The sequence below is a fragment of the Myiozetetes cayanensis genome, unplaced genomic scaffold (assembly GCF_022539395.1).
Source record: "Myiozetetes cayanensis isolate MyiCay16 unplaced genomic scaffold, myiCay2020 scf5-8, whole genome shotgun sequence".
NCBI lineage: Eukaryota > Metazoa > Chordata > Aves > Passeriformes > Tyrannidae > Myiozetetes > Myiozetetes cayanensis.
The window spans coordinates 100028615-100056614 of record NW_026087742.1 but is presented as its reverse complement, the minus strand read 5'-3'; the positions used below and the strand labels follow the sequence as shown (position 1 = coordinate 100056614).

Here is a 28000-nt window from a genome sequence, read left to right as displayed (position 1 = left end):
GAATAAGGATACTAAACTTGATCATTTTTGCTACATAGTCAAGGTTGATAGAGACAATGTTCAGATGTTATTTGCAAGATTTGAGGTGTTTCATTATGTATTTTACTGACAACTTTTTCCTAATAAATGTTTACAAAGAGTTGAAAAATAATTTGTTGGCTGCCTTAACTGTTATCTACCTTCTTTTTCTGCTGCATGACATGTCTTGTTTTAGGATGCTAAAGTAAGTTTATTCATACTCTCGTTATTGAAACTGTTTGTTTCCATATGGATACAGTATTCCCTTGTATTTCCTATGACATTGTTAATAATTATGGAAAAGGTCAGCCTAATGTTTCTAGTGTAAACAGTTTCTGTTCAGATACTATGGAAATAATGAATACAAAACTGATGATAACCCTTTGGAATTTGGTATTAAATAACTTGCTCTGAATCAAAAGAAAGCTTTTTAAAATTAGAATTAACCTAAAACATTATGCCTGGTATAGAATAAGAAAATTTCTGTCTTAGAAATTCCTCTGCTTCTAAAAGGGGTGAATTTACTTGACACCAGGCATACTAAGGTACCTTGACCTGTTTTTATGAATTAAGCATGGGAACACTGTAAAAACCCCAGACTTTTTATAAAGAGCTTAAGGGATACTGTATCTTAGTTGCATCGGTAGTTTCATTCATCCATTTATTCATTATTCCCTAACAGATTTTGGAGACCTGTGAAACAATTCACCACAAAAATCACTGACTCCATTGCAAGATGCTTCCCCATCCCTCCCCAATTCCTGTCTCTTACTTGGTTGTGATTTGTTCCCTGCTGGTACATCTGAATTGTTTTATTTTTATTGCGCTTAAGGGCAATAAAATCTACCAGCTATTCCTGTGAACCATGACAATCTAATTAACAGCTCTGTGAAAAGTGCAGCTAATACCATGTTTGCAAATAGCAGTACTTGTATGTTTTCGTGTCTTTCAGCTTTTCTTTTTTTTAATTCAGCATCTTCCATACTAACCCATGTTCAGTGCTGCTCAATAGAAACGCAGGGTTCATTTACTACTGTCTCAAATTTTCCCTCCATAGGAAGCAGAGACCCCTCGTAGTGTACTTGAAGAAATCGGATTGACATAAATCTTCAGCTGATGCCATCTCAGTGTTTCATACTGTAAATGTTCACTGCCATCATTGTAATGTTTAGCTAATGGTGTAAGATGCTGTTTGTCAGTATTACTGTTTTGCTAAGCTGCTTCATTCAGGCCTACAAGAAAAAATACTTTTTGAAAAGGGAACAAGAAACCGAAGTTCTAAATTTATAATGAAAGGGAATTAGATTTAAATTGACTCAGTGTCTCCCTTCACTGCATTTATAGGAAAATTGCATTTGACTTCGATAAGTGTACTGTTTTTTATAAGGAAACTTGACTTCAGGAAATAAATGTATTATTATGACATAGCATAGCATATCTAAATGAAAAGAAACTACACAGACAACTCCAAACATGAAATGTCATGGTGTGGAAATTGTGTTTATGCAACCAAAGAATTTGTTCATCTACATTTCAGTCACCACTTGTGATAATTCTGCTTATTTCAGTTGTTGCATAAAGAATGGAAATATCTGTTTACTACTGAATTTGTCATTATACCAAAGAATCCTGCCAGGATCTGCATATCAAACTGGTAAAAACTGTTAAGGTGATAACTGCTTTTTACAAGAGAACTGCAAAGTGATTCGCTCACTAGACATGAGGGTGTATTTTAGTGTAGCTACCTTGAGCAAAACTGTGCAAGTTACTATACTCAAAAGGGAAAGAAGGAAAGAAACCCAAAACAAATAAGGAAACTGTTTTTAGGTCTGATATTAGCTTTCTCTGAACATGAACACAGGAAAGGAGGTCAGCTTTCTGACCGAATAGAATTATTTGCATGATGAAAATTGAATACTTTCAAAGATGGGGAAGAAGGAGTTTTATGAAAGGGACTTTTTATTATTTTCTTTCCAAGTTTACCAATTACTTTGTATTTATTGGTGTTTTATAGTTATGCTTCAATTGATGTATAGGTACCTGTAGGAAAAACAAAAGGCCACACTAAGTGTCAATGTCATTTGACTGCTTTTCTTGATTTACACCTTAAATGTGACACATCCCTTAGGAAATCCTGCGTAATGTACAGTTGAACCAACTAATTTGCAGTGACAGCTCTTAGGTATTAGATTTGTATAGTATATTCATTGCAAATGTAAACTGATATCCAGTAATATTTTGACTCTTTGAGCAGACCAGTAATTATAAACCTGAAGCTGCTTTGGTTGAGGAAATTCCACTGATGTGTGGTTTTGAGGAGGTAGTGCCGCACTTGGGAGCTGCCAAGTTCTGCTGTGCATCTGCATGTTCCCCGTAGAGGTGGGATTGTCCCCTTCCTCCCCAGGAACCTCACTCCAGGAGTTGTGGCTTGTTCATGTTTTCACAAAGCTTGGCTCTGGCAGTGTTGATGGCAGCAGCACTTCTGTGGCCAGCTGGAGAGCTGGGCTGTGAGCTCGATGGGATCACGGTTAAGTGGCACCCAACAGGAAAAGTGCAATGTTGCCACTTCCAAGGCCCCTGATCCAGATCCCAGCATAAATGCTTGTGGCAACAGAAGGGCCAGCCAGGGCAGGGCTGTGTGTGCTACTCCTGTGGCAGTCCCAGGGTAGTGCCCGTGAACTCGGGGCATTAGAAGTTGTCTACTTATGCCCATTCTGGGATTTACTCTTAGAGATTCCAGATTGCTGGAGACCGTTTTTGTCCCAGGGCATTTCTCCAGTGCGCAGTGGGCAGGAATAGAGGAGGGTGAAATTGCAGTGGAATGACCTGGTGTGTGAGATTGACTTAAATTAAGGTAATTTTACCACTTCAAACCAGAAGCAATTTTGTATGTATTAAATATGTTTTTAAAGTTTACACTGTCACTTGTATGTGCTTGGCTGAATTAAGCTTTGTTGTGATTGTGACAAACTGTTTGACCTCTGTCTGTCACATTGGTTTAATTGTAATAAATGTCCATTTTTACACCATTGCTGTGTGTTTATATGTAATTAGTGCTGGTGTTTGCAGAGGAAAGAAGAGGCTACTCACTGCTGGCTTAAAAAAAAAAAGGGAAATTTTATTACAGTGCTTAACCTGTTCTTGAGCACTTCATTAAAAAACGTTGAGTATACTGTGTCCAAGATTAGTTATTTACATCCACTTAAATTGTACAGAAAGCAATAAATTAGCAATTTTTTGGAAGGCTTACCACATTAAACATGAAATTTATTAAAGTGGATGTTAAATTGATGGGGTAGTACCACTTCATTTGAAAATTAAAAGAAACCACATGTTCAGAGAGAGTTCTGGAAAATACAGACTGAATATTCAATTCCTTTCATGGAATTCTGAGCAAGTCAATGCAACATTTACAATTGTGGGCTCAAACAAAAACTTCTCAGACAAATTTGTTCTCCACCTTTCTAAAAGGACTGAACTGGTTGATGATGTCAGCAAAGCATGAGGAAAACTTACCATCTTTGGGCATTTCTGAAATTATTTGAAATAAAAATTTTCTTTCTTGAATTTTCTGTCTTGGGGGGAAGGGATGGGGGGAGCTAAAGAATCATTTGGAATTTCTGGATTATTTAGGCAAGCTGATTGTTGGCTTGAGTGTCTTCAACTTCAGTGACTTAAGTCTTTACCTTGTGCCATGGGTTATGCTTGTGCAGCTTGCTTTGCAGTCTGTCTCATGGCTTGACACTCAATGTTGCATTGTTTTGAGGTTTTAACCGTGGATACTGAATTCAGCTGATACATTGGCGTTTATTTTAATTACAACAAGCTTACAGTGAAAGGAAAAGGAGCTGCACTCTTCAGATGATGTGAGAAAGTAAATTAAGTCTTTAGGTTACTAACTAGCATAGACTTTCACCTTTCATGTTTTGAAAGAAGTGTTGATCTAGGACAGGAAGCAAAGCATCTTTGAGCAGGCTCTTGCACGTCTTTAGAAAAAAACCAAGTTATTTAGCTCACATGAATGTCACTGGTACACTTGAGAGCAGTTTCTGATACACTGAACGTGCTAACACAAAACCAGATCCAAGACAGCCATGCTGCCACCACAGGGCATAAAGCTGGGAGAGGAGTCCCTTGGGATGCATTTTGGACAATGTGCCCAATATACACAAAAGAAGGGGCCAGAGAGGGAAGGCCTTTCCAGGTACACTTGTTCCCCTTCCATAAGAAACGCCATGCATTCAGCACACAGACACGTGCTACCCCTCCGCACCCCATCATGGGAGTTTGCTACTCTGGACAGGCAGGCAGGGAATGAAATCCCACAGAGGGGGCCACAGCTACAGCTGGAGGAAAGGCACTGCTTCGAGGGGGCAAGCCCAGTTACCTGATGCTTTAATTCTGCCGGACAGCGCCTGTGCCTATGGGAATTCCCACCACGCTGCCACTATTGCCCTTGTGCTGCTGGAACAAGGCGAGCCTTGCTGCCCGGAGGGGCTGTTCCTCCTCCCACAGATGGGCAGGAGCAGAGCTTGCTCCCCCCATCCTGACCGAAACAAGGTGTCTGGCAGGCCCTGGCACTGCCACCCTCAATCTCTGTGTAAACACCTGCTCTCAGAACCGCGCCAAAACACCTCTGTGATCCCTGCAGAATTCACAAGTGAAAAAAATATTTTGAAAGCTGCTGCTTTTAAGCAGTCATTAAAGAAACAAATCAAAACTTGGGCAATATTAGTTCACTTTATAAGGTCCTTTTCTGTGGAATATGCAGAATAACACATAGTGGGAACAGGCTATTTGTTGCAAATTTAAATCCTTCCTGTGTTTTTCTAGGGCTTCGCCCCTTTGGGAAAGAAAAGAATTAAGCTTAACATAAAAAAACTTCTAGTCTCTTTGTCTCTCCAGAATAAATAGCTCACTCAGCTAATAATAACACAAAACCATGCATATAACACTACTTAAGGTTATAAAGTAGAGAAATAATACTGAAAAACATGAAGTTAGAAAACTGGTTGGATCCTAGGTTTCATGCTGACAAATGCAAGCTAAATGTCAGATCTATAGCACTCAAATTCTGTGTAATAAACAGACTCCAGGTGAAAGTGAATGGTAATCACAGCTACCAGTCCTACTAACTGCACAGGTACAGCCAGCATGGTTGGGTCCAGACCTCAACAAAAACAAGCTGAAACTTCAGCCACTGTAGTAGCAGAAATAAAGTATTTTTAAATTTTACATGCATTTCTGAGCAAGCCTTTTTTTTTTTTTAATTACAAGAACCTTTTTTAAAAAGAAAAAATACAGCCACTCAGCTTCCCAGATGCTGTTATGAAACTGTAGGGACAAGGGGTCTAATTACCTGTGGAATTCTCACATGGGTGAGAGTTTGTACTTAGCTTCTAATCCCACAGAGGCCTAGTTTTCTTATTTCACCCAAGGGGTCACAGGTTCTCACCACCCACTCCAGCACTCCTTGAGCTCAATAATTGATTTTGCTGGGATAATGCTCTGCCACAGCCCGGCCGCGTGACAAGGGATGCACAGCGTCTGCAGATGGTCCAAGGCAGCTCTCCCACTGGAGAGCCTTGGCCAGCAGGCTGGGTCAGCAGCACGAGCTGTGGGAAGAAAGGCAGCCCCAGGGAAAGAAAGATCCCAGCCTGCTAGTGGCATCTCTGCACACAGGAAATGCCAGTTCAGTTCTGCTCCAGGGAACTGAACCAGAGTTTGCCACGTGCTGCACAAGTGACCACTGAGACAATTGAGCATCTACAGAAAAACAGAAACCTCAGGGAAAATCTGTCTGTAAGGTGCAGTCAGAAAAAGGTATGTTATGAGAAATATATGATGGTCACAAATTTCTCAAATGGAATTTAAAATTAGTGCTGTCTATCCTTTGAAATACGCCTTTCAAAGTTATTATTTTAAAAGTTATGCTATTAAATTACAATTCCTACATCTGTTAATAACTAAAACATTTAATCAAATTAACTAAGCTACAGCTCTGCCTACAGTTATGACAATATATAGTGAAAATCGGGTTTGAACTGAACATCAATACATAGCACTTTTGTTGTATTACTCCATATTGGTCAACAGTTACACATGAAGAAAGAAGGAAAAATGTATAATCAGCATGCTAGGTGCAGTATGCATTTAGAAAAGCAAAAATAATTATATACTGCGTCCAGAAGCAATGTTCACTCACTCTTAACTATCCTGGGGGGAAAAAAACGTTCTTGCTGTGAGAAATGCTATTGGTAAAGTTTGGATAATCCAGATTTTCTATGGTAGTTCATGTTACATCACTGGAGTCTTAATGAATTCCTGTTTGGGAGCACTTCATGCCTACTTCAGGCTTCTAACTCGTGGGGTCTGATCTGTATTCTAAGGGCAGGAGCACAAGTTCTTTGGAGAGGCTAAAGAGAGGGAGGTATCTCTGCAGACCTGCACCTTCAGCCCCACAAACTGCTCTCTCCAAGCATCTGAGGTGCCCAAGTTAAATACCTAAAGTTAAGCTATATGAAGAACAGTCCATCTAACAGCACAAATCTTTTGTTTAAAAGTGAAAAAATATTAGTAAGGATTTATCTAACTGCAGGTACTTTACTAATACAGATGTCATTTCAAAAAAGTTTTGTCCCTTTAACTTCATTTTTATGTACCCTACTCTCTACCTTGGCTGTAGGAAAGTGAGGCAAGTAGGGTGCCTAAAACTGTTTGTAAAATAAACCTAAAAAAACCATAAAAAGTCAAGTCCTCCTCTCCCAAAACCAAAGTATTCTTTCAGGTATAAAACCTTCACTTTCTTCAGCCACTGTGCAACTATCTCGATTGAGCCTTTGCAATCCCATTTGCATCTTTGGTTCCCAGTTGAGACACTTCCACCCCTCCAGCACAGGTTAGGCAAGTTGTTTTCCCCTACAAGTGGTGTGCAGCCAATAAGTATGTGAAGTATTTTCTATCCTTGCTGGAGGATTACAGTTGCATGGTCTCAGCTCTTACTTGGGGATTAAGGTACTGAATAAATCGATTGTTTCTCTGTGTACTTCCTACTCGGTTTTAGTCTACTGCAATCCCTACAGGCAATTAGCTCAGCAGCTCAAGTCAGGGGAGAGAGAAAAATCCAACACTCATGACCACAAAGCTCCTACTGGGCAAGTACTGTACAATCAAACAGTAATGTCTTTGAGATCCCTTTACTCAAACTCATAATACGATTATATTTACTTTGTCTAGAAAGAGATTTCCCATAAACAGATGAAAAAGTACAAACGGCAGTGTCTACACAGACCTTGGTCTGCAGTGTGCAAGGGTGTGAATTTACTGCACACTGGCTGTTCTGTACTAACTCCCTACAGGGACAGGAAACACTTAACACACACATAACAGAAATAAGCATATACCAAAGAGGCTTTACTTCTCTATTTGTACTCAGTGTGTATCCAGGTGTCGCAGCAGTTCGGAGGGACAGAGTAGCTAGAGTACTTGACGTTCACACCTTCTATAGGACTTAAAACTTTTAATTCTCTGAAGCTTAGCACACAATAAACTAGGTTCCTTTATTAGGAAGAAACATTTTAATGTGTAACACCACTTTATTTGAAACTCAAAATATATCTGGTGCCCTATTGTAAAGATTTCTCTGTCAGATCTATTTTTGATCAATTACCGATTTCTAAAAGTAACTCTCACTTTGTTTTGGGAGTTTCACTATTTTTTCCTCTGCTGCTCGATCTCTTTTTACCCCTGCTCCTGGATCGAGAGGAACTCCGGCTTCTGCTGCGACTGCGAGTTCGACTGTGACTTCTGCTGCGACTGCGGCCTCTCCTCTTCCTGCCCCTGCTGTGAGACCTCCTCCTCTCCCGGCTCCTCGACCGGCCCGATCGGTGCCGCCTCTTGCTTTTGCGGCGGTTCTTTTTTCTCTCGGATTCTCCATTTCTCCGGTAAGAGTGATCTGGGCTTGGGCTGCCCCTTCTCCTGGACCGGCTGTAATAGTCATCACGATGGCTTGATCTGTTTCTCCTTTCAGAGTTTTTAGACAACTGATTAGTCCGTTCAGGAGAAATACGTATGTCTCTGTTGGCCTCCCAGAACTCATTGTTTGGGTTTTTGAATACATGAAGAAAGTTGCAGTGTTTCCCTCTTGGACACTTCTGCCTTTCAAATAAGCCTGCAACAGAGTAGGGTTTGATTTTTTATGAACCAGATCATCAATTAAATCTCTTTCTTCATTATGTACCTACTGGGAAGAAACTTAATAAACTGAATTTCACTTCTCCAAACAGAAAAACATGCCTCTGACCACCTATCAATTTAATTCACACAAGATTAATTTTCCCTGTGTACTTTTCTTGGAATTAACTTTTTAACAGCTATGAAGGTTTGGTTATACCTTAAAACAAATTTCATTTTTCATTTCATTAAATTTCATTTATCTTAATCTAAGAGTGTAAATCTGGATGTTAAATGTGATAGCTACTGCTAAGAACTGTTGATAGTTCAGAAACTGCTGTTGCTTTTTGAGAGATGAAGTAGTACTTCCTTTAGTTTCATCTTAAGATTATTATTTCCAAAGCTAGAATCCAAACCTCCTTTTCCAGTCCAAGGTAAATCCACTAAAACAATTCAGGCACATTTACATCCCATGGTATAATATTCCCTTTCTTTCCTAGATCTAGACAAGTTAGCACATTTGTCTTCCAAACAGAAATGAAGTACAACATTAGGCAGATCTGAAAGCTGCAGACTAATCCTTCTTTTTCACTGCCATTAGTACTCTTTGAATAACACTTAATCTCTTTTTCAAGTGTTTACATGACTCACCACAAATAGCAGTTTTCCACCTCGTCACAGGACAGAATTCACAGTGAAGCTGTCTGCCTGCGTACCATCGTCCACTGAACAGGGCCAGGGCTGCCTGACAGTCCTTCTCCCTTTAAAAAGTGAAAACAACACACAGCATTACGATCACACAATCAGTTCAGACATCACTCACCAATTCTGGCCTCCCATTACAGTATGAGAATGAATCGCATGGGTTATACAAACACTTCTCATTCATTACTCAGCTCTGGAGTTTAGTTCTAGCACTGAGTACGACTGTGAGTACTTACGACTGGTACTGGACATAGACATTTCCTCGCAGGTGAGGCTCGTAGTTACAGCTGACCTGAGGGGATGGGAACAGAAAGTCACTGCAGTGGAAGGTTTATGCTGGACAGCAGCTCATGCATTCTGAGATGGGCCATTCATTTACGACAGCTCATCCCCATCAACTTAGATATGATTTTCTTCTGAACACTTAGTTTTAACAAAAAAAAAGAAAAAAGCCTTTCTGGCTTATGTTTGTTTCCAGCATTATGCTTTCATTAACTCTGGCACCTCAGCTTCGCTTAGCCCACAAGACAGTTTGTACTCTTGCACTTGTCTGGGCCAACCCTACTGTGCAACAGACAAATCTGCTCTGAAAACAATTAGTAGTATCCTCATGTGGAAATGTGGGATTCATTACAGTAAGAGACTCTTTGGAGCAATTTACCTTCACAGCATCCCTGTGAGATGGGTTAGAAAAGCTGAAGTCACCACCTTTCACTGTACAGGTTCTAAAAACCCTTTTTGTGTAATGATTTAGCATTCGCAATATATCTAGAGCTCTCAAAAAATACCTGCCAGAAAGCCTGCTGCTAGTTACGAAAGATCCTGATGGGCAGGCCCAAGCAGGTGGAAGGCAGTTCCCCAGGGCAGAACTGTGATCCCAAACCCTATGGCCCCCAGGCCTCTTCCAATATCCGCACAAACAAGGCTAGCGGCTCCTTTCATCCCTGAACCCTGACTGATCCTCAGGAAACATTTCTTTGTGCACTGGATCAGGAAAGGGCTTCAGTCACAACAACAAGTAGTTGTATAATTAAATATTACAGGATAAGGAGTCAAACTATTTGAGATAAACAATGTCAACACAAGAACAAGTGAGAATGATTTTGGTGTAGACATTTTTGGGTAGGAAAAGAAGAGTGTTTTCTTGGGATCTCCCAGATTCTGGAGCAGCTTTCCAGAAAGAACAGCAAGAATAAAACCTTTGGCTACACTGGAAAAGGAAGTCAGCTAAAAGAGGATGTGTATCATCTGATTCTAAACAGTTGCAGAGACTCAGCTCACTCCCAGTTAAGATCCCTGCAGCAAACATGTCATTCTGAAGCATCTCTAATGTAATGAAAATGTCCATAAGAATCACCCTGTTACTGCACAATTGCCTTGGAAGCCAAGGAATGCCACACAAACAGTCAGAGGGACCCAGGTAGGTGCAGCTTAGCACAGCCACACAGAACAATGATACCTGACTTTGCTGGTAGGACATTTCAACCCACGTCCATAAGGAATCTACATCCCATCTTCTAGCGGAGAGCACAGCTTGCTGATAGCCCATGTGTCAAAATATGGAGGGGATACTCCTCCAAACAAATGAAGGTTTCTTACCTATAAAGCTCATTACACAACTATTGAAAATTCACTCTTTCTACTTTCCTCTTGCTTGAAATGCTAATACAACCTCAGTTCCGAGGCAGCCATCAGTAGATGGAAACAAAAGGAGAAAAGGCACTGTTGTGCCTCCTGGTGACTGCATGAAAACACTCAGGAATGGCAATCAGAAAGGGATGCTGCAATAGATTCCGATACAAGGAGATTACACCATCCAAGCTACCATAATTTGGGGCAACATGGGACTGTTAACACACATCGTTCATCTCAGTGGTCTCCATTTACAGATCACTCTTTTTCCCCATATGTAATCACAATATAAGTGAGAAAAATTCAGTACAAAACATTCAGCAAACCAAATGCACAAATTAAGGATGGATGATGAATCTAAACACGATTTACATAATTTACCTTTTTATAATTCTTCCTACTGGAATACCTACTAGCTTTTCAGTTCTTTGTAATCTGATTTTATTATATAGCCAGTCCTAAAATGACATTGTTTGGGTGTATACTCCATATACATTTCATACCCCCACTATTTCATTCCTTATGCACAAATACAGTACCTCAGATGTCTAACCAGCTCATACTGTCTAACCATCTCAGTGGACCCTCTGGGGCTTAGCACAGGAAAAAAAGGACTGTTAAGTAAGTGGGCTGTTGAGCAGTGTGAAGAACTTGCAATATAAAAGCACAAGCTTTTATAACAGTTCAGGGGAATGGGAGAGGATATTCACACAGAGAAAGACAATGCTCCATAACAGCAGTGGCAAGTTTACAGGTGACATGAGAGATGTACAGCTTGCTGTAAGGACACTATAGTTTCCTAATGCACACAGGATTTAGCTAGGGCATCCTGGACAGAATTTTTCTTAAGGCTTGTAAACCACACTTAGATGCTTACCTTGAACTGAACAACCTTCCCCACATTCTGAAATTCAGGGAGCACATCCTCATAGAACTCCAGGAACTGCTGGTAGGTCTCCTCATCACTGTACTCGAGACTCGCATCTGTGTCATAGTCATCCCTGCGGCACTGTTCCATGCCAAAGGTGATGAACATCCCTCGGATGAGGAGCGTCTTGCTGGATGTTGGGTAGTTATGCTTGCGAGAACACCTGGAGAGTCGTAGAGAAGAAAGAAAAGTGGAAAGATTGGCACCTGCAGCAGAAAATGCACTTGTTGAAGCTTCAAACACTTGCCATTTTCAGTTATAGTTATTATAAAAGAAAATCCATTAGTGGGAGCTCAACATATTTCAATTAGTAAAACAAATCTTTTGGAGTGAGTTTGCACATAATGCTTCCTGCCACGCACAAATACATTCTTGCTTAAGAAAGCGTATCTACAAAAGCTATAGATATCAGCATCACAATGAGAGCTAAAGTAATTTCTTCTAGGCTACTAGGGTTAAATGTGTTCCCAATTTCTGAAGGGCTTAAAAGATTGCCAGTATTCTTTCTAGAAATTCATCTTAAAGCAAATCCCTGCTCTTCTTTCCACAAACAAAACAACTTTTACTGAAATTGTTCTCATCATATGGGGGTAGAGAGAGGGCATGACGGAAGGCCAGCATGTTTAGACCTGTGGCTGGATAAGCAAAAGACTGGTATTTTTCCACTTCTTAAAAAAAAAAAAAAAGGAAAAAATTCTTTAAAGTCAGTCTTATCTTAATCTGCATCTTCTTGGCAGCCATTCAAGCTACCCACCTCACATGGTGAAATACAGTTCTCTCCCAGACACCTTTAGATCCAGTCAGAACACAGATGTTGGCCTCCATGTTTATTTCACTGTGCTCTATGATCTCCATTTCATACTTCCCCAAGCTACTAGGTCATGCACTCTCCAACCCATTTGTCCTTTTCAGGACATGCTCAAAAAAACATCCAGACTAGTCTGCCCTCTTAATCTGGCACTGGCACAGCACAGACAAACTGCAGAGAGGTCAGGTCTCAAAATGGGCAATTACAACCCAGACTTCAGCTACAAAGGTTCTTTCTGCACCCAGTCATCACCTTCTGGTTGACACCTTAGACTTTAAAAAACAAGCAACAAAAGCACCCTATCTCCAAACCCAAAACTAAACCAGGAGACAATTAATTTGATGATTATTACTTTTTTACATTTTAGAAGCTGTTTCCTTTTGCTGTTCAATTTGAATAATAAATATTAAATCCAACCAATATTGTCTATACACAAAATGAATACAGCACATAACAAAAGGAAATTAATGACCCACAAATCCAGTATTACTGCAAAATATAAGGGTTTGAATTAGAGGAAATGAATAATAGTGAACTCAGCCAGTTTAAGCTTCTTCAAGATACAGTGAGCTCTGACAAGATTCAACAATTATTTATTGATAACACTGGCTCTTAGTTTTTCCCAACTGCTTCCAACCCATCCTTCCAGTCCTTACCCTGGCTGTACCTGTCCTTCAACTTACAGACAGCACCAGTGGTTAAAATGACCAGAATATGAAGGAAGCAGGTATGGGAGGAGAAAGAAGAAAGATGGAGAGGTAGGTGAGATCAACAACTATGGATGAAAGAAGAAGGGCAGAATATGATGTTCCTCAGTATTTGTTTTCCAAGGGTTATTCACAGTTCAAAGCAAAACTGAATTCTGTTGAATGCATAAATAATCCATGGAGGTTACCTCCATTAAAGACCACTGAAACAAAAGTACTGCAATGAGCCAGATATCTGAAAACCAAAAATGGTGTCTGCAGTGAAATAGCTGGCCAAATCTTTATTATGGAATTCAACACATATTTCAGAATAGAAAAAAAAGATGTGGACTTGAAGCTTCCATAATGTTGAATTATCACACACACACCAAAAAAAAAAAAAAAATCAGGTACTTTCTAGTCACATGCTGCATTTGGGTCATCATTGTTCTTAGTCACCAATGAACATGAACTCGTACTCCATGAATCTGTTTACTCTTCTGGCTTTCTCTATGTCCTGAGGCAACAAGTTCTGCCATTTGTTTCATACGACAAAGTCCTTTCTTTCTTAAAGCTGGTAAACACTCAGACCCACCTGACTGAACTGAAATAATCCTTCCCATCCTATTCATGAGTTTCCTGTTCATCTACCACAGCCCTCTTCCATCCCTTCTTTGAAAAGAGTCTAGACTCATCAGCCATTTCTACAGAGCTGCTGCTCATCTCTCATCATGTTGTTTTCCTTCTCTGTTCTTACCTTTTACTAGACTTCCCTCCCCTATCAGTGTACAAGAATCAAGAACTAATGTTTCACACATTTAAATAGTGAGAATTCTGGAAGCTTTCACAACTGTGCAGATTTACCTTAACTTGCTTTAGTCTATTTGAGATTTGATTTTATCTTTTACACAATGCAACATATGCAAAGTAGACAACAGAAAAAAACAAAATCTGACATTTCAGGCCTGTACTGATAACAAACCAAAAATACTCTGCATATATCTGTGCATGTGTCAGAGCTAAGGAAAACTCAATCTGACCAATGTAATCAGAATGTACCATCAATAATATGCCATAAAAAAATAGCTCAATTCCAAACAGGCAATGTTTCTGCTCTCAATCCACATCCAAATACATGGAAGTATTTTATACAACAATTTTTCTTCAGTTTGCTTATGACCTAATGAAATTGCCTCCTTTCATCTCCCCAAAACACTTCTATGCTGGTAAATATTCAATTGATTACCTGTCTCCAAATCGGCAGGAACCTGTTTTAATATAGAAGGGGCAATTCGCTCTATCCTTCTCTGTTCCCAGATTCTCTGGGGGCTCTGGGTTATGCCAACTCACACCATTCTCCAGCTGTGAAAAAAACATTAAAATACACAGAAGTTAGAAAAGAATAAAGAAAAGGAATGTCAAAAATAAAACTGACAACTGAATCCCCAAGCAATTGTGAGCACTGGGTTGCTACAAGGCAAGCTGAATCTATTTAAAGCATTGTTTTCAAAGCTGCCCAGTCCCTTGGGCAGCTTTATACATCTGTGTCATGGTTTAGCCCCAGCCAGACACCAGTCCCATACAGCCTCTCATTCACTGCCCCACCAGCAGGATCAGGGAGAGAGTCGGAAAGGTAAAAGCTGGAAAACCCATGGGTTGAGATAAGGACAATTTAATAGGGAAAGCAAAAGCCATGCACACAAGCAAAGCAAAACAAGGACTTAAGTCACTGCTTCCCAAAGGCAGGCCATGTCCAGGAGAGCAGGGCACCATCACATTTAGCAGTGACTTGGGAAGACAAACACCATCATTCCAAAAGCCTGTCCCCTTCCTCTTTTATCTCCCCCCAGGTTTATATACTGAGCATGATGGCATATGTTCTGGAATATCCCTTTGGTCAGTTTGAGTCACCTGTCCCAGCTGTGTCTCCTCCCAATCTCCCATGCACTTCCAACCTCCTTCCCAGTGTGACAGCACGAAAAGCATAAAAGGCCTTGGCTCTGTGTAAGCCCTGCTCAGCAATAACAAAAACATCTCTATGGTATCAACCCTATTTTCAGTGCAAATCCAAACAGCCCCATACTGGCCACTGTGAAGAACATTAACCAGCCAAAACCAGCACAACTGGGAGAGAGAAAGCTAGGACTATTTACTTGTTTGAGAAATAGCTCAAAGCTCAGCAAGCTTATCATTACTGCTGTTCTGTGCATCGAGAAAAGACTAAAATAAAAGTAACCTGCCAAAGGCCAAAATTTTAAAAAAGTATATTCATAGTTAGCACTGGAAGTAAAACTGCCCATAGTGGTCATCTTGGTCCATTAAGATTTCTATAATTCAAAATGGGCTTACCAAGTTGCAAGCCTTGACTGACCACAACCAAGACACACATTTTAAAAAGGGAGTTTTCATTCTAACCAAACAATCTGTAAAGCTGAGTGGCTTTACAGTTCTCATTCTAAATCAACTGAAAACTCTGTTTATTTACAAGCAGCATTTGACCCTGCTACCAGTTCTGTTCATGACTTGCAGCCACAACTTTCTCTCACCAGAACAGCCCTGTTACTTCAGCAGTAACTGAACCCTGAACTGACACTATAATGCAATCTCTTAACATACCACATTTCTGCCTATTCCTTTGCAGACATGGCTGCTAATACATCTTGAGCTCTGGGCACGTAGCAGTTCGAGCATTCTTCTACCCATATTAAGAAACAGAGTTAGGTTCCCTACCTAAAGAACTGTTTAAACATGATTTGGAACCAAATGTAGCTATGGTGATCAACACACAATGCATTAACTAGGTTAAAACTCATTTTTCAGATTCATGCAGTGGTTTAAACAGAGCTAGAATCTTCACAAGTTTAATTTTATGACAGAGATAAAAAGCCAAATTATTCTTTAAGGCAATTTCTTAGATTCAAATGAAAACTGCAGTTTTCTTTGCTACACACTGTCAGCTTGTGATCCATGCTCTTCCAAGCATCTGAACAGTCAGCTTCTTCCTCCCCAACATTTTTCTTTTTTCTTTAAGAATCTGTGCCCTCCTCTGCCACTGAATCCTCTTATTTAGAGCCTGCCATCTGTTTAAAAAGACAAGCTTGTCTTGCCACCGAGAACTGACAGATTTATTTAGAATTACAATTCACAAATAAACCATCATGCACAGTGTTTTTTAACAGCACACAGCAGTATTTCCAGGTTCATTTTGACTCAGATCTCCTGAACAGTCATCAGCATGCACAGCTGCACTGCCACCAACCAGCCAGAAATATGCTTAATTATGTTCCACCCAGTAAATAATTGTTTACAGCTCATGCAAGCCACTATATATTAAATTTATTCGGGCCATTAGGTTCTCAAGAGCAGATGGACAGCATGCTAAAAGACAAACACCGGATGGAAATTAAATTACTTTTCAGTTCTTTTCAAAAAGTCTCTGAGCATACCTGGCTTTCAGCTTGATCCAGCATCCTCTGCACAGCTGCCTATAAATGGTGCAAACACAGGACTAGTGAAAACCCTGAGGACACGCAAAACATCTGTTGTCTTTAGTTAAGAACCTAATTTACAATACTCAATGATTATGCATAATGAAAGTTTGACGGGGTTTGCTTTAAAACCAGGAAATTTACTTTGGTTCTGTAGCAGTTCATGTACTATAAAGTTGTTAAAGGATACATCAGACAAGACCCTTATGTAGATGATTTTCTAAACTAAACAATGGACAACATAGAAGTTTAATTTTCTTTTTTAAAACTGTCATTGAACTACTGAATATTTAAATGTATCTCCTGCTCTAGCACACAGCCTGGTTACAGGTAGGTCCATAATCATTTAGTTGCACTAAACTTCTTACGGATTCTGTATAACACACAGAAAAACACAATGCTCAGTGAGCCTCTGTTAAAGCAAAAGATGCAACTCTTAAGAAACCTAAACATCACAAGTTAACTGTATCTAGCCTTCCAAATACAGGAAGACAATGAGGATATTCTTTCCCTTACTTCTTCTAAGTGGGCTGAGCAAAACTATATCACTCTCCAAATCTGTCTGGAAATTGGTTCTAAAAAATTATTCTAAGAAGTTCCAAGAAAAAAAGACTTTTAAACATAATCAAAACAAGAAAATACGCTAGCACTGTTCTAATTTGGAAGAGAATTAATTAAATTAAAAAAGAGCAAATAAAAATTAAAAAATGCAATCCAAGATGAGAACTCAGAGAGCATCTGGTACTAATCACCAAGAAAGCCAGATATTATCCATCTTATTTAAGAAAACCAAACCAGAACAAACACAAAAAACCAAACCACGTAAACAGAAAAACAAGCCAAAACAAAAAGTACAAAAAAAGCCCCAAACTACCACCACTCAACAAACCAGAAAATCTATTTTTTCATCTTAGGGAAGGAAATTAGTTTCTTTTTTAAATTACTGCTAGAATTTGAGTAAACTGCTGTTTCAAGACACAGGCAAAATCAGTTAAACAACTTCCTGTTGCTGGAATGGGTGGCTCCACTCTTACCTGGGTAATCAGTTTCCCTCTGGGTGCCTGTCAATGTCCTCTATGAGCCAGTTTAACTCACTAACACAGTAAAATAGTAACCCAGAAAAACACAAAGCAAACAAGCCAACAACAAAGCAAAAAAGAAAGCAGCTTCTATCTAGTTCAGAGAACCAAATTATCCCACTTAGGGCTTGGGGAAACCCAGGCACAAGTAGAGAGGGGAGGAACAAAATCCTGCTGTTACCAGTTCTCTTTGAACTCTATCTCAACCTTAAATAAAGGACAAGAGCATCATTTTCTCTACCTACTCTGCAAAGAGAGAAATGGACATTTAACACCAGAGGAAGTAAGACAGGAAATACAACAACTGCTGTTCTTTGGCATTCCCTGTGCAAGTGTTACATTGTCAGTGACACAACCTACTATTAACTGCAGGAGCCAGAACTGTCTGCTCATGGCTCCTCTCGTGCTGTGGTTACCAGACACAGTAGTAAGACATTTCCCAATGAAATGACTGGAAACTTTTGTGATTGTGGAGAATCAAAAATGACCAGATCCTAGAAAGCTGCAGTCACCCTTCACTGGGAATAACAGGCCAGTCCTCACACTGGATTTCTGTACAGGACATTTTACATCCAGGTCATTGAACTTCTAAAACTTAAGAAGAATGTATCATTAACAGAAACATTATCAATGACTTCTATCTTCAGCATAATTTTTTTATTCCACCCAAGGATCTCTGAAAAAAGATACATCCTGTTGGATGAGTCAGGTAAAGAAGAGCTGTAACACATCTTTTGATTAAGAACTGTGTTAAGGAACAACAGCAATGTAGTTCCATAATCCATATTCTCCTTGGGCATTTTCTTCAGCACTGACTGTGTTCAACTGAGACATTAAGGAAGGACCATCTTTAACACATGATGCAGAAAGTGCACATAGCAGAACTGCATTGGCAGTATGCCTTTGTATTTAACTGATGTAAGCAACGACATACTGTGAACAACCAGACGTGTTAAAAAAAGTTACCCTTTATGTGGATCCATTAGACACTCTTTAACAGTGATTTAATAGTTTTAGGAAATCAAACAGAATGGAGTAACTAACACATTTATACATTTGCTAATTGTAACAAAATCCCTCTTCAACATGTATAACTGTTGCATCTCATCACGTAACAGGATATGTAATATGTTTATCCTCCCACCACCAGAAATCACCTCTCTCTCTTTCTTCTCCTGTTGTTTCTGCTGTGCCACTTCTCTCTCTTTTCTTTGCTGCTCTTCCCATTCTTCTTTGATCTTCCTCTTTATGATAAAAAAAATAATTATTTAAGGAAATAATGCTTTATAATGCAAGTCGAAACTATCTTGTTTGACCCAAACAACTCCTTGACCATTAAGTTTCCATCCAATCACAAGCAACTAAATCTCTGGACAAAAACCCTTTTAAAGAGTTGCTGTTTTCTCTTCCTTTTCAATTTTGCTCTTCTAAATGAAGGACAGAAGAGCCTGTGCTTTCAAACACAGCAGGATGATCAAGAAAAATAGGTCCATAACAGAACAGTAAGAATATTACCCTAAGTCTACCTTATTTCCAGGCACGACAGTAACAGTCAGTTTATACATCACCTCTTCTTCTTCTTGCCGTTTTCTTGCAGCCTCTTCTTTTTCTTTCTTTAGCTTGAACTCTTCTTGGGCCTTTTCTTCTCTCAGCAACCACTGCTCATGTAGTTTTTGTCTACCAAGGAAACCAGACACTACTCAGACCCTCCATTTAATGAGCATCCATAACTGACGTGATTGTCACGCACACAATTCAAATTTATTGCTCCAGCAATAACTGCAGCTTATCTAATCTTCCTTAAAAGAGAAAATTCAGATGGAATCATTCAGGCATTACAGAAAGAATGTTGTAGCCTGAAATATTAAAAAATATTCTGTTTTACAGAATATATTAAAACTTTTTAAAGTATCAAAATGGAATTGACTACCAAAGTGTCTACTGCATATATGCAATTTCCCAGATTTTTCACCTTTCTGCCTCAAGTTTTTTTTCTTCTTCTTCTTCCTCCTCTTTCTCCACTTCCTCCTCTTCCTCCTCAGACACAGATTCATCTTTTTCTGTAGCTTCTGAGAAAGAACACAAAACAATGCATCTACACAACTGGATGCTATAGCCAGGAAAGGATACACAGAATTATATCCTTAAAAAAAAAAAAAAAAAAAGAAAAAAACCAATCACTTCTAGTTCCACTGACAGCACCAAGAACTTCACAGTTACCTGAGTCCCTTAGTTTGGCAAGCGCCTGCCGCTTTTTTTTCCTCTTCTCTTTCTTCAGAATAGCTCTGTACTTTTGATGGCTGAAGATGAGGAACATGAAGATGAGAAAACAGCCAAACAACTAATTTTTACTGTCATACATGCACTTAATTTCCTTCAGCAGAAAAAAAATCCCACAAAACGCAAAATTAACAGCCACTCGTATGAAACAGTAACTCTGCAGCGCATCTGACATGACAATGAAATCTGTAGATCTGTGGCTGTGCTGTTAGAGGTGCACATGGGCAGCAGCAACAAGACACCACACAGGGTCTCATCCTTCTTGAGCTCTGCAACATTTGATGTTATCACCAACTCCATGAACTCTTTCTCAGCTCCTGAAACTTGATTCCTAGATCAGATCAGGGAGAAAAACTTGGGGATCTCCTATCCCACAATTTTGGCACACCTTTCTGCACGTTCTAGTCTTTTTATGGAATTTCAACTTTTTTCTCATCTCCCTCAATACTCTCCACTGGCAGCAGTCTCAATGCACAGATAACAACACACACATCACACCCCCCACAATGCTCAGCTCTGCTCTTCTGCTGCAGAAGCCTGGCCAGACTCTCCCTTGCTTGTCTGACAGCTCTGCATGGCTGCCTACAACCAGCACCATGTTTGCACTGTGGTTAAAACCCCTCTAAGTATCTAAAACCTTTTCACGTCAACCCCTTTTCTGGCAAGTTTCATTCGAGGTCCCTTTTTCTGGGCTGGAAAGGGGCTATTCGAGGAGAAAACAGGAGAGAGGATCAATCTCCAACTCCTGTCACTGTGTCACACCAAACACTGATGGGACATCAAAAGCTTCCCATTTTGGAGTGTGTAATTTTAAAAGATTCCACAAGTATAACTCAGACAGCCAGAACTTCACCAGCATCTCCAGTCCTGTTCAGGGCTGCTCAAATGGTCACCAGTTGCAGTGGTGCCAGGGTGACAACAGGGTGGCTGTGCCGGGAGCAGCACGGCCCTCACAGAGCACTGTCCCCACATGGGCCCTCTGACCTGGCCAGACTGAACACTCCGTGTCTCTGCCTGAAACGGATTGCATCCCTCAGCAGGTGCCTGGATACGAAAGCAAGAACCTCCTTCCCAGTTCCCACGCTTGGTTAGGCTCTCCTGAAGCCCAAGGCAGGAAGGGGGCGAACAACTCCCCTCAGTCCCGGGCCGGCACAGCACGCCGCTGAGGCGCACGGAGCGGCACCGCACCAACCGCTCCGGGGCCGGGCTTCGCGTCCCCTCGGGCCGAACGGCACCGGAGCCTTCCAAAGACCCGGACACCCGGGCCGGGGGCTCCCGTCCCTGCGGCGGGGCCGGGCGGGGCTCAGCCCGAGCACGCATTTCCCGCAGCCTCCCGCGCTCCTCATCGCCGCGGCCGCCGCTCCCCGGGCACCCCCGCTCCGCGCGGCGCGGCGGGCACGGCGGGCACGGCGGCCCCGGCCCAGCCGGGAGCAGCCCCACTGCCCCGAGCCCCGCCTGCCGGCTGCCCCCGCGGCCCCCTCGCTGCCCCCGCGGCCCCTCGCTGCCCCCGCACGGCCGCGCTCCCGCCCGCACCCCGGCCCCGGTTCCCCCCGCCCCGGGGGCCGCGGCCGCGCCAAGCTGCGCCACTGCCGGCACCGGCCGCGGGGCGACCTCAGCCGCGCCTCCCGTGCACCCGGGCGGGCTGGGCCGGGGCGGGGCCGCGACGCTCTGCGGGGCCCCGCGGGCCCTTCCCTCGCCCCGGGGGGTCCCAGCCCGGCCCGGCCGCGGCCTCACCTCGGCTTCCCCAGGGGGGGCTCGGGCAGCAACATGGGCGCCGCCATCTTGCGGGGCCGAGGGGGCGTCACGTGACCCCGCGGCGGAAGGGCGAGGAATCCATTCCGGCGGCGGGGGGGCTTCAGCGGGGGTGGCCTCGGCAGGGCCGCGGGGCGGGAGAGGGCGCGGAATTCCCGTTATCCCTCCTGTTATCCCTCCTGTCGGGAGCGTTCCCGAGTCAGGGAGTGCATGGGAAAGCACCGCTTTGAATTCCAGTTTACCAAACTCTCTTGAAGAGCAGAGGCGGTGGAGTGCGCTGAGTGTTTTGATGCCCCAGAAATCAGAGAGTCACGGAACAGGCCAGGCTGGAAGGGACGGGAACGGGACACCTGGTCCGACCTCCCTCAGCAGGCAGGGTCACCCCACAGCACAGTGCCATGGTATTGCGGCCAGATGGCTCTTGAGTACTCATCTCCGGTGAGGGCGACTCCACAGCCTTTCTGGGCAGTCTGTTCCGTGCACAATCACCCACACAGTAAAGAAGTTCTTCCCTGTATTCAGGCGAGATTTCCTGCGCATCAGCTGCTACCTGTTGCCTCCTGTCGTTGTGATTGACACCACCGAGAAGAGCCTGGATCCATCTTCTTGGCACCCCACCTTCAGATATTTATAGACACTGATGAGGTCCCGTCTCAGTTGTCTCTTCTCAGGCACTTCCCGATTCAGCCTTTCCTGGCGATGTGTGATTTTCTCAGCCCTGTGGAATAACTGGGTGCCAGTGTTGCAGTGCCTGAGCTCTCCCGGGGTGTTGCTGCACATGGCAGTGCCTGTGCTGGGTGATTGTCCTGACTGCCAAGAACTTGAGCTCTGTGAGCTACCTCGGTTGTGCTGGGAGTTGTGGGAATGTGGGGTGTTCCCACACCTTCCAGAGCTGAGGGAAGTCCCGGCTCCAGTGCAGCAGCAGCAGCAGCACACTGGACTGGTACACTGTTCAATTTAACTCACACTGTCTGTTAAGAGGTGAGCTCCCAGTGTGTCTCTTGCCTGCCACGACCATGAGGGATAAATGTCTGCCCTGGCCCACAGCAGGGCTGTCGGAGGTGAGGGAAGTCACAGCCCCAGTGCAGCAGTGGCAGCACACCAGGCTGGTCCGTGGGTCAGTGAACTCACACTGCTGATACAATCCCATCATCGTCTCTGAGGCATACACCTGACTTGATTATAAACATATTTCATGGCAGGAAATGAGTTACTCCTCACAGACCATCATGGATATAACGGGTGAAAATATTCCAGTTGTCAGTAATCAATTCCTTGGTGACACATCTGATAGATCGCAGCCCTCAGGGGCAGAGTATTTGTAGGTTTTATTTGGGCATGTTTTACATACCTATTAATAATGTACATTGTTGATTAATGTCTAAATTATTGTCCTAAACCACAATGTAGGATCTTATTTCCTGTATCCTAGGGGTAGTGTATTGCATAAACAGTCTGAGCTGCTGGCGGTGAAGCACACCACAGCAGGCTTTGTCAAAATCTGACTAATTGACTGTGCTGTTCATTAACAGCTTAATGAGTATCCTCTTACTTATTCTGAAGCTCAGTGAAGTTATTCAGAGCAAGCATGTGACTGCTATAGTCAGCAGTTACATTTGCTACCTGACCAATGAATATTCAGACTGTGACCTCTCTGCTGTTACTTAACCACGTGTCAGATCCCACTGTCTTAAAATGAAGGAGTTGCCATCACTATTACTTTTACTGTTTCTTATGCAGAACATACATGTAAAACAACATACAATTTGCTGCTTCTTGGATACAGAAGATGGCAGTATTGTGCATTTTACAACTGTTGCACCATTGACACCCATGAAAATTTTGAAAAAAAAACCAAATGTTTTCCATAGTCTTATTTCATTAGGAAATTGCAACTATAACTTTTCGTCCTCCTTTCAACAGAATAAGTGCCATAATATTAACCTTCCCTTAGACTATGTATAAGTCAAAATTGAGAAATTCAGTCATTCCTTTTGTTGGTGTGCTACATTTCATCATGGCATTTTCCCAATGTACTTGGGGAAGGCACCATCTTAAGCTTAAATATTTCAATAGTGAAAAATAGGATCTCTTTTTAAGAAAACACAAGCCTGCTATTACAAATATCCATAATGATTCTGGAAAAAGCTGTCAGCTTCTTCAAAACAGGAATACAATATAATTACGTTTGTTTCCATTTTGTTTATTCTTATTAATCTATACACATACAGCAGCATGATATTCAAGTCCATGCACAGAGTTTCATACAATTTAATTGATAGAGTGAAAAAAAAAAAACATATGACCATTCCAGGCAAGAGCCATTCACATATCCAAAATAATGTAGCATTCCTGTCTGTAGCTGTTAGTTCTTGCACTGGAATTACAGACCACAGGCCTTTACAAGCATATTTTATTTTGGTGAACACCTTCAAGAGGTTTGTGGAACTTATTGTTCCATATTTCCTAAACAAAAATACGCTTGCATGGTACAGCTTTGTGTGAACCTCATCATGACAAGGTCAGTACTGGATGCACAGGTTATACTTCATGGAGTAGCCCAGAGCAGAGAAACTTTTATCTTACAACTTGAAGTTACTACTACGTTGCATTATAAATCTCTGTATGTCTTTCAAGATTTGTGCACAGGACTCTGCATGTGCAGTAGAGAAGATCTGAGCGAGAGTGCAGGGACTCCATCTGGCACACATTTCCATGTGGTTCTTCTGGTTTTCATTTTGTGTATTTCCATCATTGTGGACTGATATAAGCAGATAAGAAGTGTTCACTCTGTTGTTTGCTCAAGCCCTATGTGGAAAAAGGAGAGATATATTTTATAAGCATATAGATTATGTAAAAGTTGTCCTCACCTCACATAATATTTGCTGTATGCTCCAGGAGAAGAGTGGTACTTTCCTCATGGAATTGTACATCTCTCTTTTTTTCTAGCTGAAGAAAATGAACATAAGAGAACATGTGGGAAATGGCAGTCAGTCACTAGTATGGATTTGTCTGACTCAGAAAATACATGTAAACTAGGAAACATCCAGGAAGTGTGGGTTTGGGGTGTGGCAGTTTTCATTGACACTTCAGGGCTGTAGGCTGTACTACAAGCGCGACAGTGAAGTGGCAGCACCATCCTTCGCCACCCCCTCTGTTTACTCACTCCCAGTGCCAGCCCCACTGCAGGCCATTCTGGGTGCTTTCCACTGCCAAGTGCCCTTTCCAAGGTGATGCATGTGAATGCTGGAGAGCACGTCCTTCCCCCCCTGCTGCTAATGCCAGCACGACTGTCTCAAGGGGTAAACAATTCCTCACATGTTGTCTGCTCCTGTGAGCACTGATAAAAAAACTCTGTGACAACTTAAGTCACTTTTGCACTGCTACAGTGATGACAGTGGTGGCAGTCGTCCTTCAACACCCTGTTCCCCTAAAACCTTCTGGAAAAACGCACATTTAATGAGACTCAGGCTGGACCTTTGTCAGCCAGCCTGGTCTGTCAGATGATACTGAGATTTGCTTAGATCTCAATCTCATCAGTTTCTGCAGCCTGCAGGAGACCTACAGTGTTTGTCATTTGCATTGCCCCTGGGGAACTGCACAGTGCTCTGCACAACTGGGTCTGCAGTTCTCCAGGTACATTTCCATGAGTGACTAATGCTGACAGTCGCACATTGACTCCTGCCTCATAAGAGTTGAACACAACTATTTAAGACTAAAGATTAACTTCCTCAGAGTTTAAAACTGTTAATTTGTCAAATTTGAAAACTGAAGTTAAGTTTGGCCATAGCTGTTAATTAACTTATACGATATCTATCAATATTTTACTTGCCTGGGATTTTCCATTTCAAGGACATTGAAAGGAGCGGAAAAAGTACTTTGCTAATCACATGGAGAAGATGGAAGGGGTCTGTTTGTTTGCTTTACCAAGTCACATGCTTTCTTGAAATTTCAGTCCTCTTCTGATTTGTTTGGTAGTCCAAATTATGGTGTATATATACTGTTAAGTATATATGTACAGATAATAGATGAACTTCTGGAAGCCACAACTGCTGAAAAAATTATAGAGATACTCTTATTTTCAACCAGGCAGACAATACATTTAGCACAACACGAGAAATAGTTCTTTACGCTAGTTCAATGATGTTTCTGGAATGCAGAATGTGCATGAAATTCTGCGTGACTATGACCTGTAGCTCAACAGTAGTTAGGAGAAATAAAGGTACTATAAAAGAGGAACTACTTAAAAATCTAGTACCTCACAAAATAGAGAGTTAAAAACATACCTTGCATATGTGAATTGTCATTTGTTCAAGCAAACTGATGCTTGACTCATTAGTCAGTGGCAAATGAATGCAGACATGCTTTAACAGTGCTGCACATCTGGCCAAAATGGGAGCAGAGAGGCTGGGCAGAAGGTTAGCCATGCAGGTACATTTATAACAGAGATACAAAACGTCTGTCTTTTTTGATTATGCAGATACACTCCATTTGTAACCTGAAAAGTTACAGTGCTTTTTAAGACAGCATTTAAAAAAATCACTAATTTGAAGAAAAGGTATCTTCTTACTAACAACTTGCATGTCCACCTGGCTTGTTTAAAAAACATGCTGGTTTTCGAAAACAGTTTGCAGATGTGCAGCAATCAGTTGCATATGTGCAGTGCTCTGTGCATATACAGCTGGGTAAGCACAGGGCCCTTCATCCTTGGATGCCTTTGGCACACATCCAAGTTGCTGTGCACATATATATCAACTGCATGATGTGCACCCTGTGAGCTCTGAGCTAGGGTGTTTATCACACTGGTGCTTCCCCTGGCCTCCTCCCCTCTCTGCTGGAAAAAATCATTTGTCTTGCTTCTTGCCAGCAAGATAAATTGGGGAAAATCAGCCATCCTGGCTGGAAGTCAGCAGCCCTGATCAGGGAATCCAGTCATGTACTCTGAGTTGTTCCTGCTGGTAGCTGTGTGCCTTCAATGTACTTTGACACCGGCTCCATGTGATTCTGAGGGAAAGAACTGATTTATGGTGTTTTACGGGGGGGAAAAGAGGTGATGCTGTGTATTGACGCTCAGTTCCATTTACCTTCTGGCAGCAGTGAAAGAGTGCTTGGCTTTTCTCCTCTCTTCCCAAGTTCTTCAGTGTTTTCCCCAAAGGTACAAAGAAGTTTACATGCTCATTATTGAAGCAATGCAAATGAATTTACCATGAAACTGGTTGCATTCACATTCTTTTAAGTTTTTTTATGTTACAAATGTTACAGGATAGTCTTTCGTACATCTGTACATTTTGATGTGTGTACATACAGCATGTTAATTTAAGGTATCATTAGAAATTAATGCATCACTTTTTTGTTTTCATAGGCATAGATTGAATGTCTAAGTAGATAATGTATCCAGTAGTTTTGTACTCAGAACTGGTTGCCTAGTGAGACTGAAGTGGTGCCTGGGAATCAGCTTGATGTAATGACTTTTAAAGATGGGATATCAAGTCCTTTAACAGTGGATTCTAAAAATAAGATTAAATTACTGAAACAGTTAAGTTCTTTGTTACCTGAAAGTCCAGCTATTCTAATGTAGTAAGTACTGGTTATTGTCTTCCATAAATTCAGTCCAATGGTAAAGTCAAATTTTCTCACTGTTTGTCGTTCATGTGAAGGTCTTTGGGTTTGCAGTCTCCAGACACACTTCCCAGTGCTAAAGGACCAACTGAAAGTAATTTTGAAGCAGTCTTCAATTTAGGAACTAACCATTAATCAGAATGGCTACAGGGGGAGTACAGCAGCAGAGTGGAATAAAATAATCCGGTCTAGCTGCCTAGATTGCAAAGACTGTTCAAGTACCTGCAGTGCATTTCAGTTTCTGAATTGTTTCTCCTCTGCATTTATTTATTTCTTTGTCTTGGTAAACATTTGATTAATAGTATGGAGTGCATCATTAAAGTATTTCCATGTGTGTGTTTATATGTACACACAGCTGGTCATGTCTACAAAACAAGAACATGTCCCTATTCAAGATGTTTCTCATGTCCTTTTATTGCACCTTTTCTTATTCTCATTACTGCTGTAATGAGCCTGTGACGTATTTCTCCATGTGTATAACAGTTCTTTTCATGCAAAGCAATGCCTCAGACACGGGGAGTTTTTGAGTAGAACAAGGTATTTACTTCGCTGGGCTCAGACCAGCTCCTGAGACAGGATGCAGGAGTGGGATCAGGGTGGGAGTAGGGTGATACAGCACTGAACCCACCAGGGTGGCCCTTCAGAAGTGCTGTGAGTTTAAAGGCAAGTGAGGGGCAAATCCAGAGCCCTGTTTTTTGGGTCTAGGAGTTCTGTGTTCATCACACATTTCTTTTGGAGGAGTGAAAAGGGTGCCCAGTCTTCCTTTATCCTCAAGGACCCTCTGTGGGCCAGACAGTTTCCCATGAAAGACAGGTGGCAGCTTCCTTTGGGAT

At 41.7% G+C, this 28000-nt stretch overlaps 2 protein-coding genes across 3 annotated transcripts in view; one reads left to right on the top strand and one right to left on the bottom strand.

Moving 5' to 3' along the window:
- The window catches only part of AP1S2 (adaptor related protein complex 1 subunit sigma 2), a 31751-nt gene extending 28704 nt beyond the window's left edge, over nucleotides 1-3047 (top strand). The window contains exon 6 of one of the 2 annotated variants that reach the window (XR_007630869.1): nucleotides 1076-1192. Coding sequence is in view for 1 of the 2 variants with exons in the window: in XM_050331982.1 (XP_050187939.1) it covers nucleotides 1076-1123 (48 nt within the window). In the remaining variant the exon portion in view is untranslated. Of the gene's footprint in view, nucleotides 1-1075 lie in introns of both variants that reach the window. The other variant, XM_050331982.1, reaches the window with a different exon arrangement.
- Nucleotides 3048-3117: 70 nt separating this feature from the next.
- On the bottom strand, nucleotides 3118-21603 carry ZRSR2 (zinc finger CCCH-type, RNA binding motif and serine/arginine rich 2). Its single transcript, XM_050331935.1, has 11 exons — nucleotides 21531-21603; nucleotides 19737-19816; nucleotides 19489-19585; nucleotides 19085-19193; nucleotides 18674-18760; nucleotides 16396-16434; nucleotides 14196-14311; nucleotides 11405-11618; nucleotides 9132-9187; nucleotides 8842-8951; nucleotides 3118-8188 (listed from the first exon to the last, which is right to left on the bottom strand). Exons 1-11 carry the CDS (start codon nucleotides 21575-21577, stop codon nucleotides 7707-7709), a joined length of 1437 nt encoding a protein of 478 aa, XP_050187892.1. The 5' UTR covers nucleotides 21578-21603; the 3' UTR covers nucleotides 3118-7706.
- Between the last annotated feature and the right edge of the window lie 6397 nt (nucleotides 21604-28000).

Bases quoted from the DNA above. Each gene is read 5' to 3' on its own strand.
- ZRSR2 (XM_050331935.1), bottom strand. From the start codon at position 21,577: ATGGCGGCGCCCATGTTGCTGCCCGAGCCCCCCCTGGGGAAGCCGAG. The intron at 19,817-21,530 runs GTGAGGCCGCGG...CCTCATCTTCAG, and splicing joins CCCCCCCTGGGGAAGCCGAG to CCATCAAAAGTACAGAGCTA. The intron at 14,312-16,395 runs GTATGCTCAGAG...TTTTTTTCACAG, and splicing joins TGGATCAAGCTGAAAGCCAG to CTGGAGAATGGTGTGAGTTG.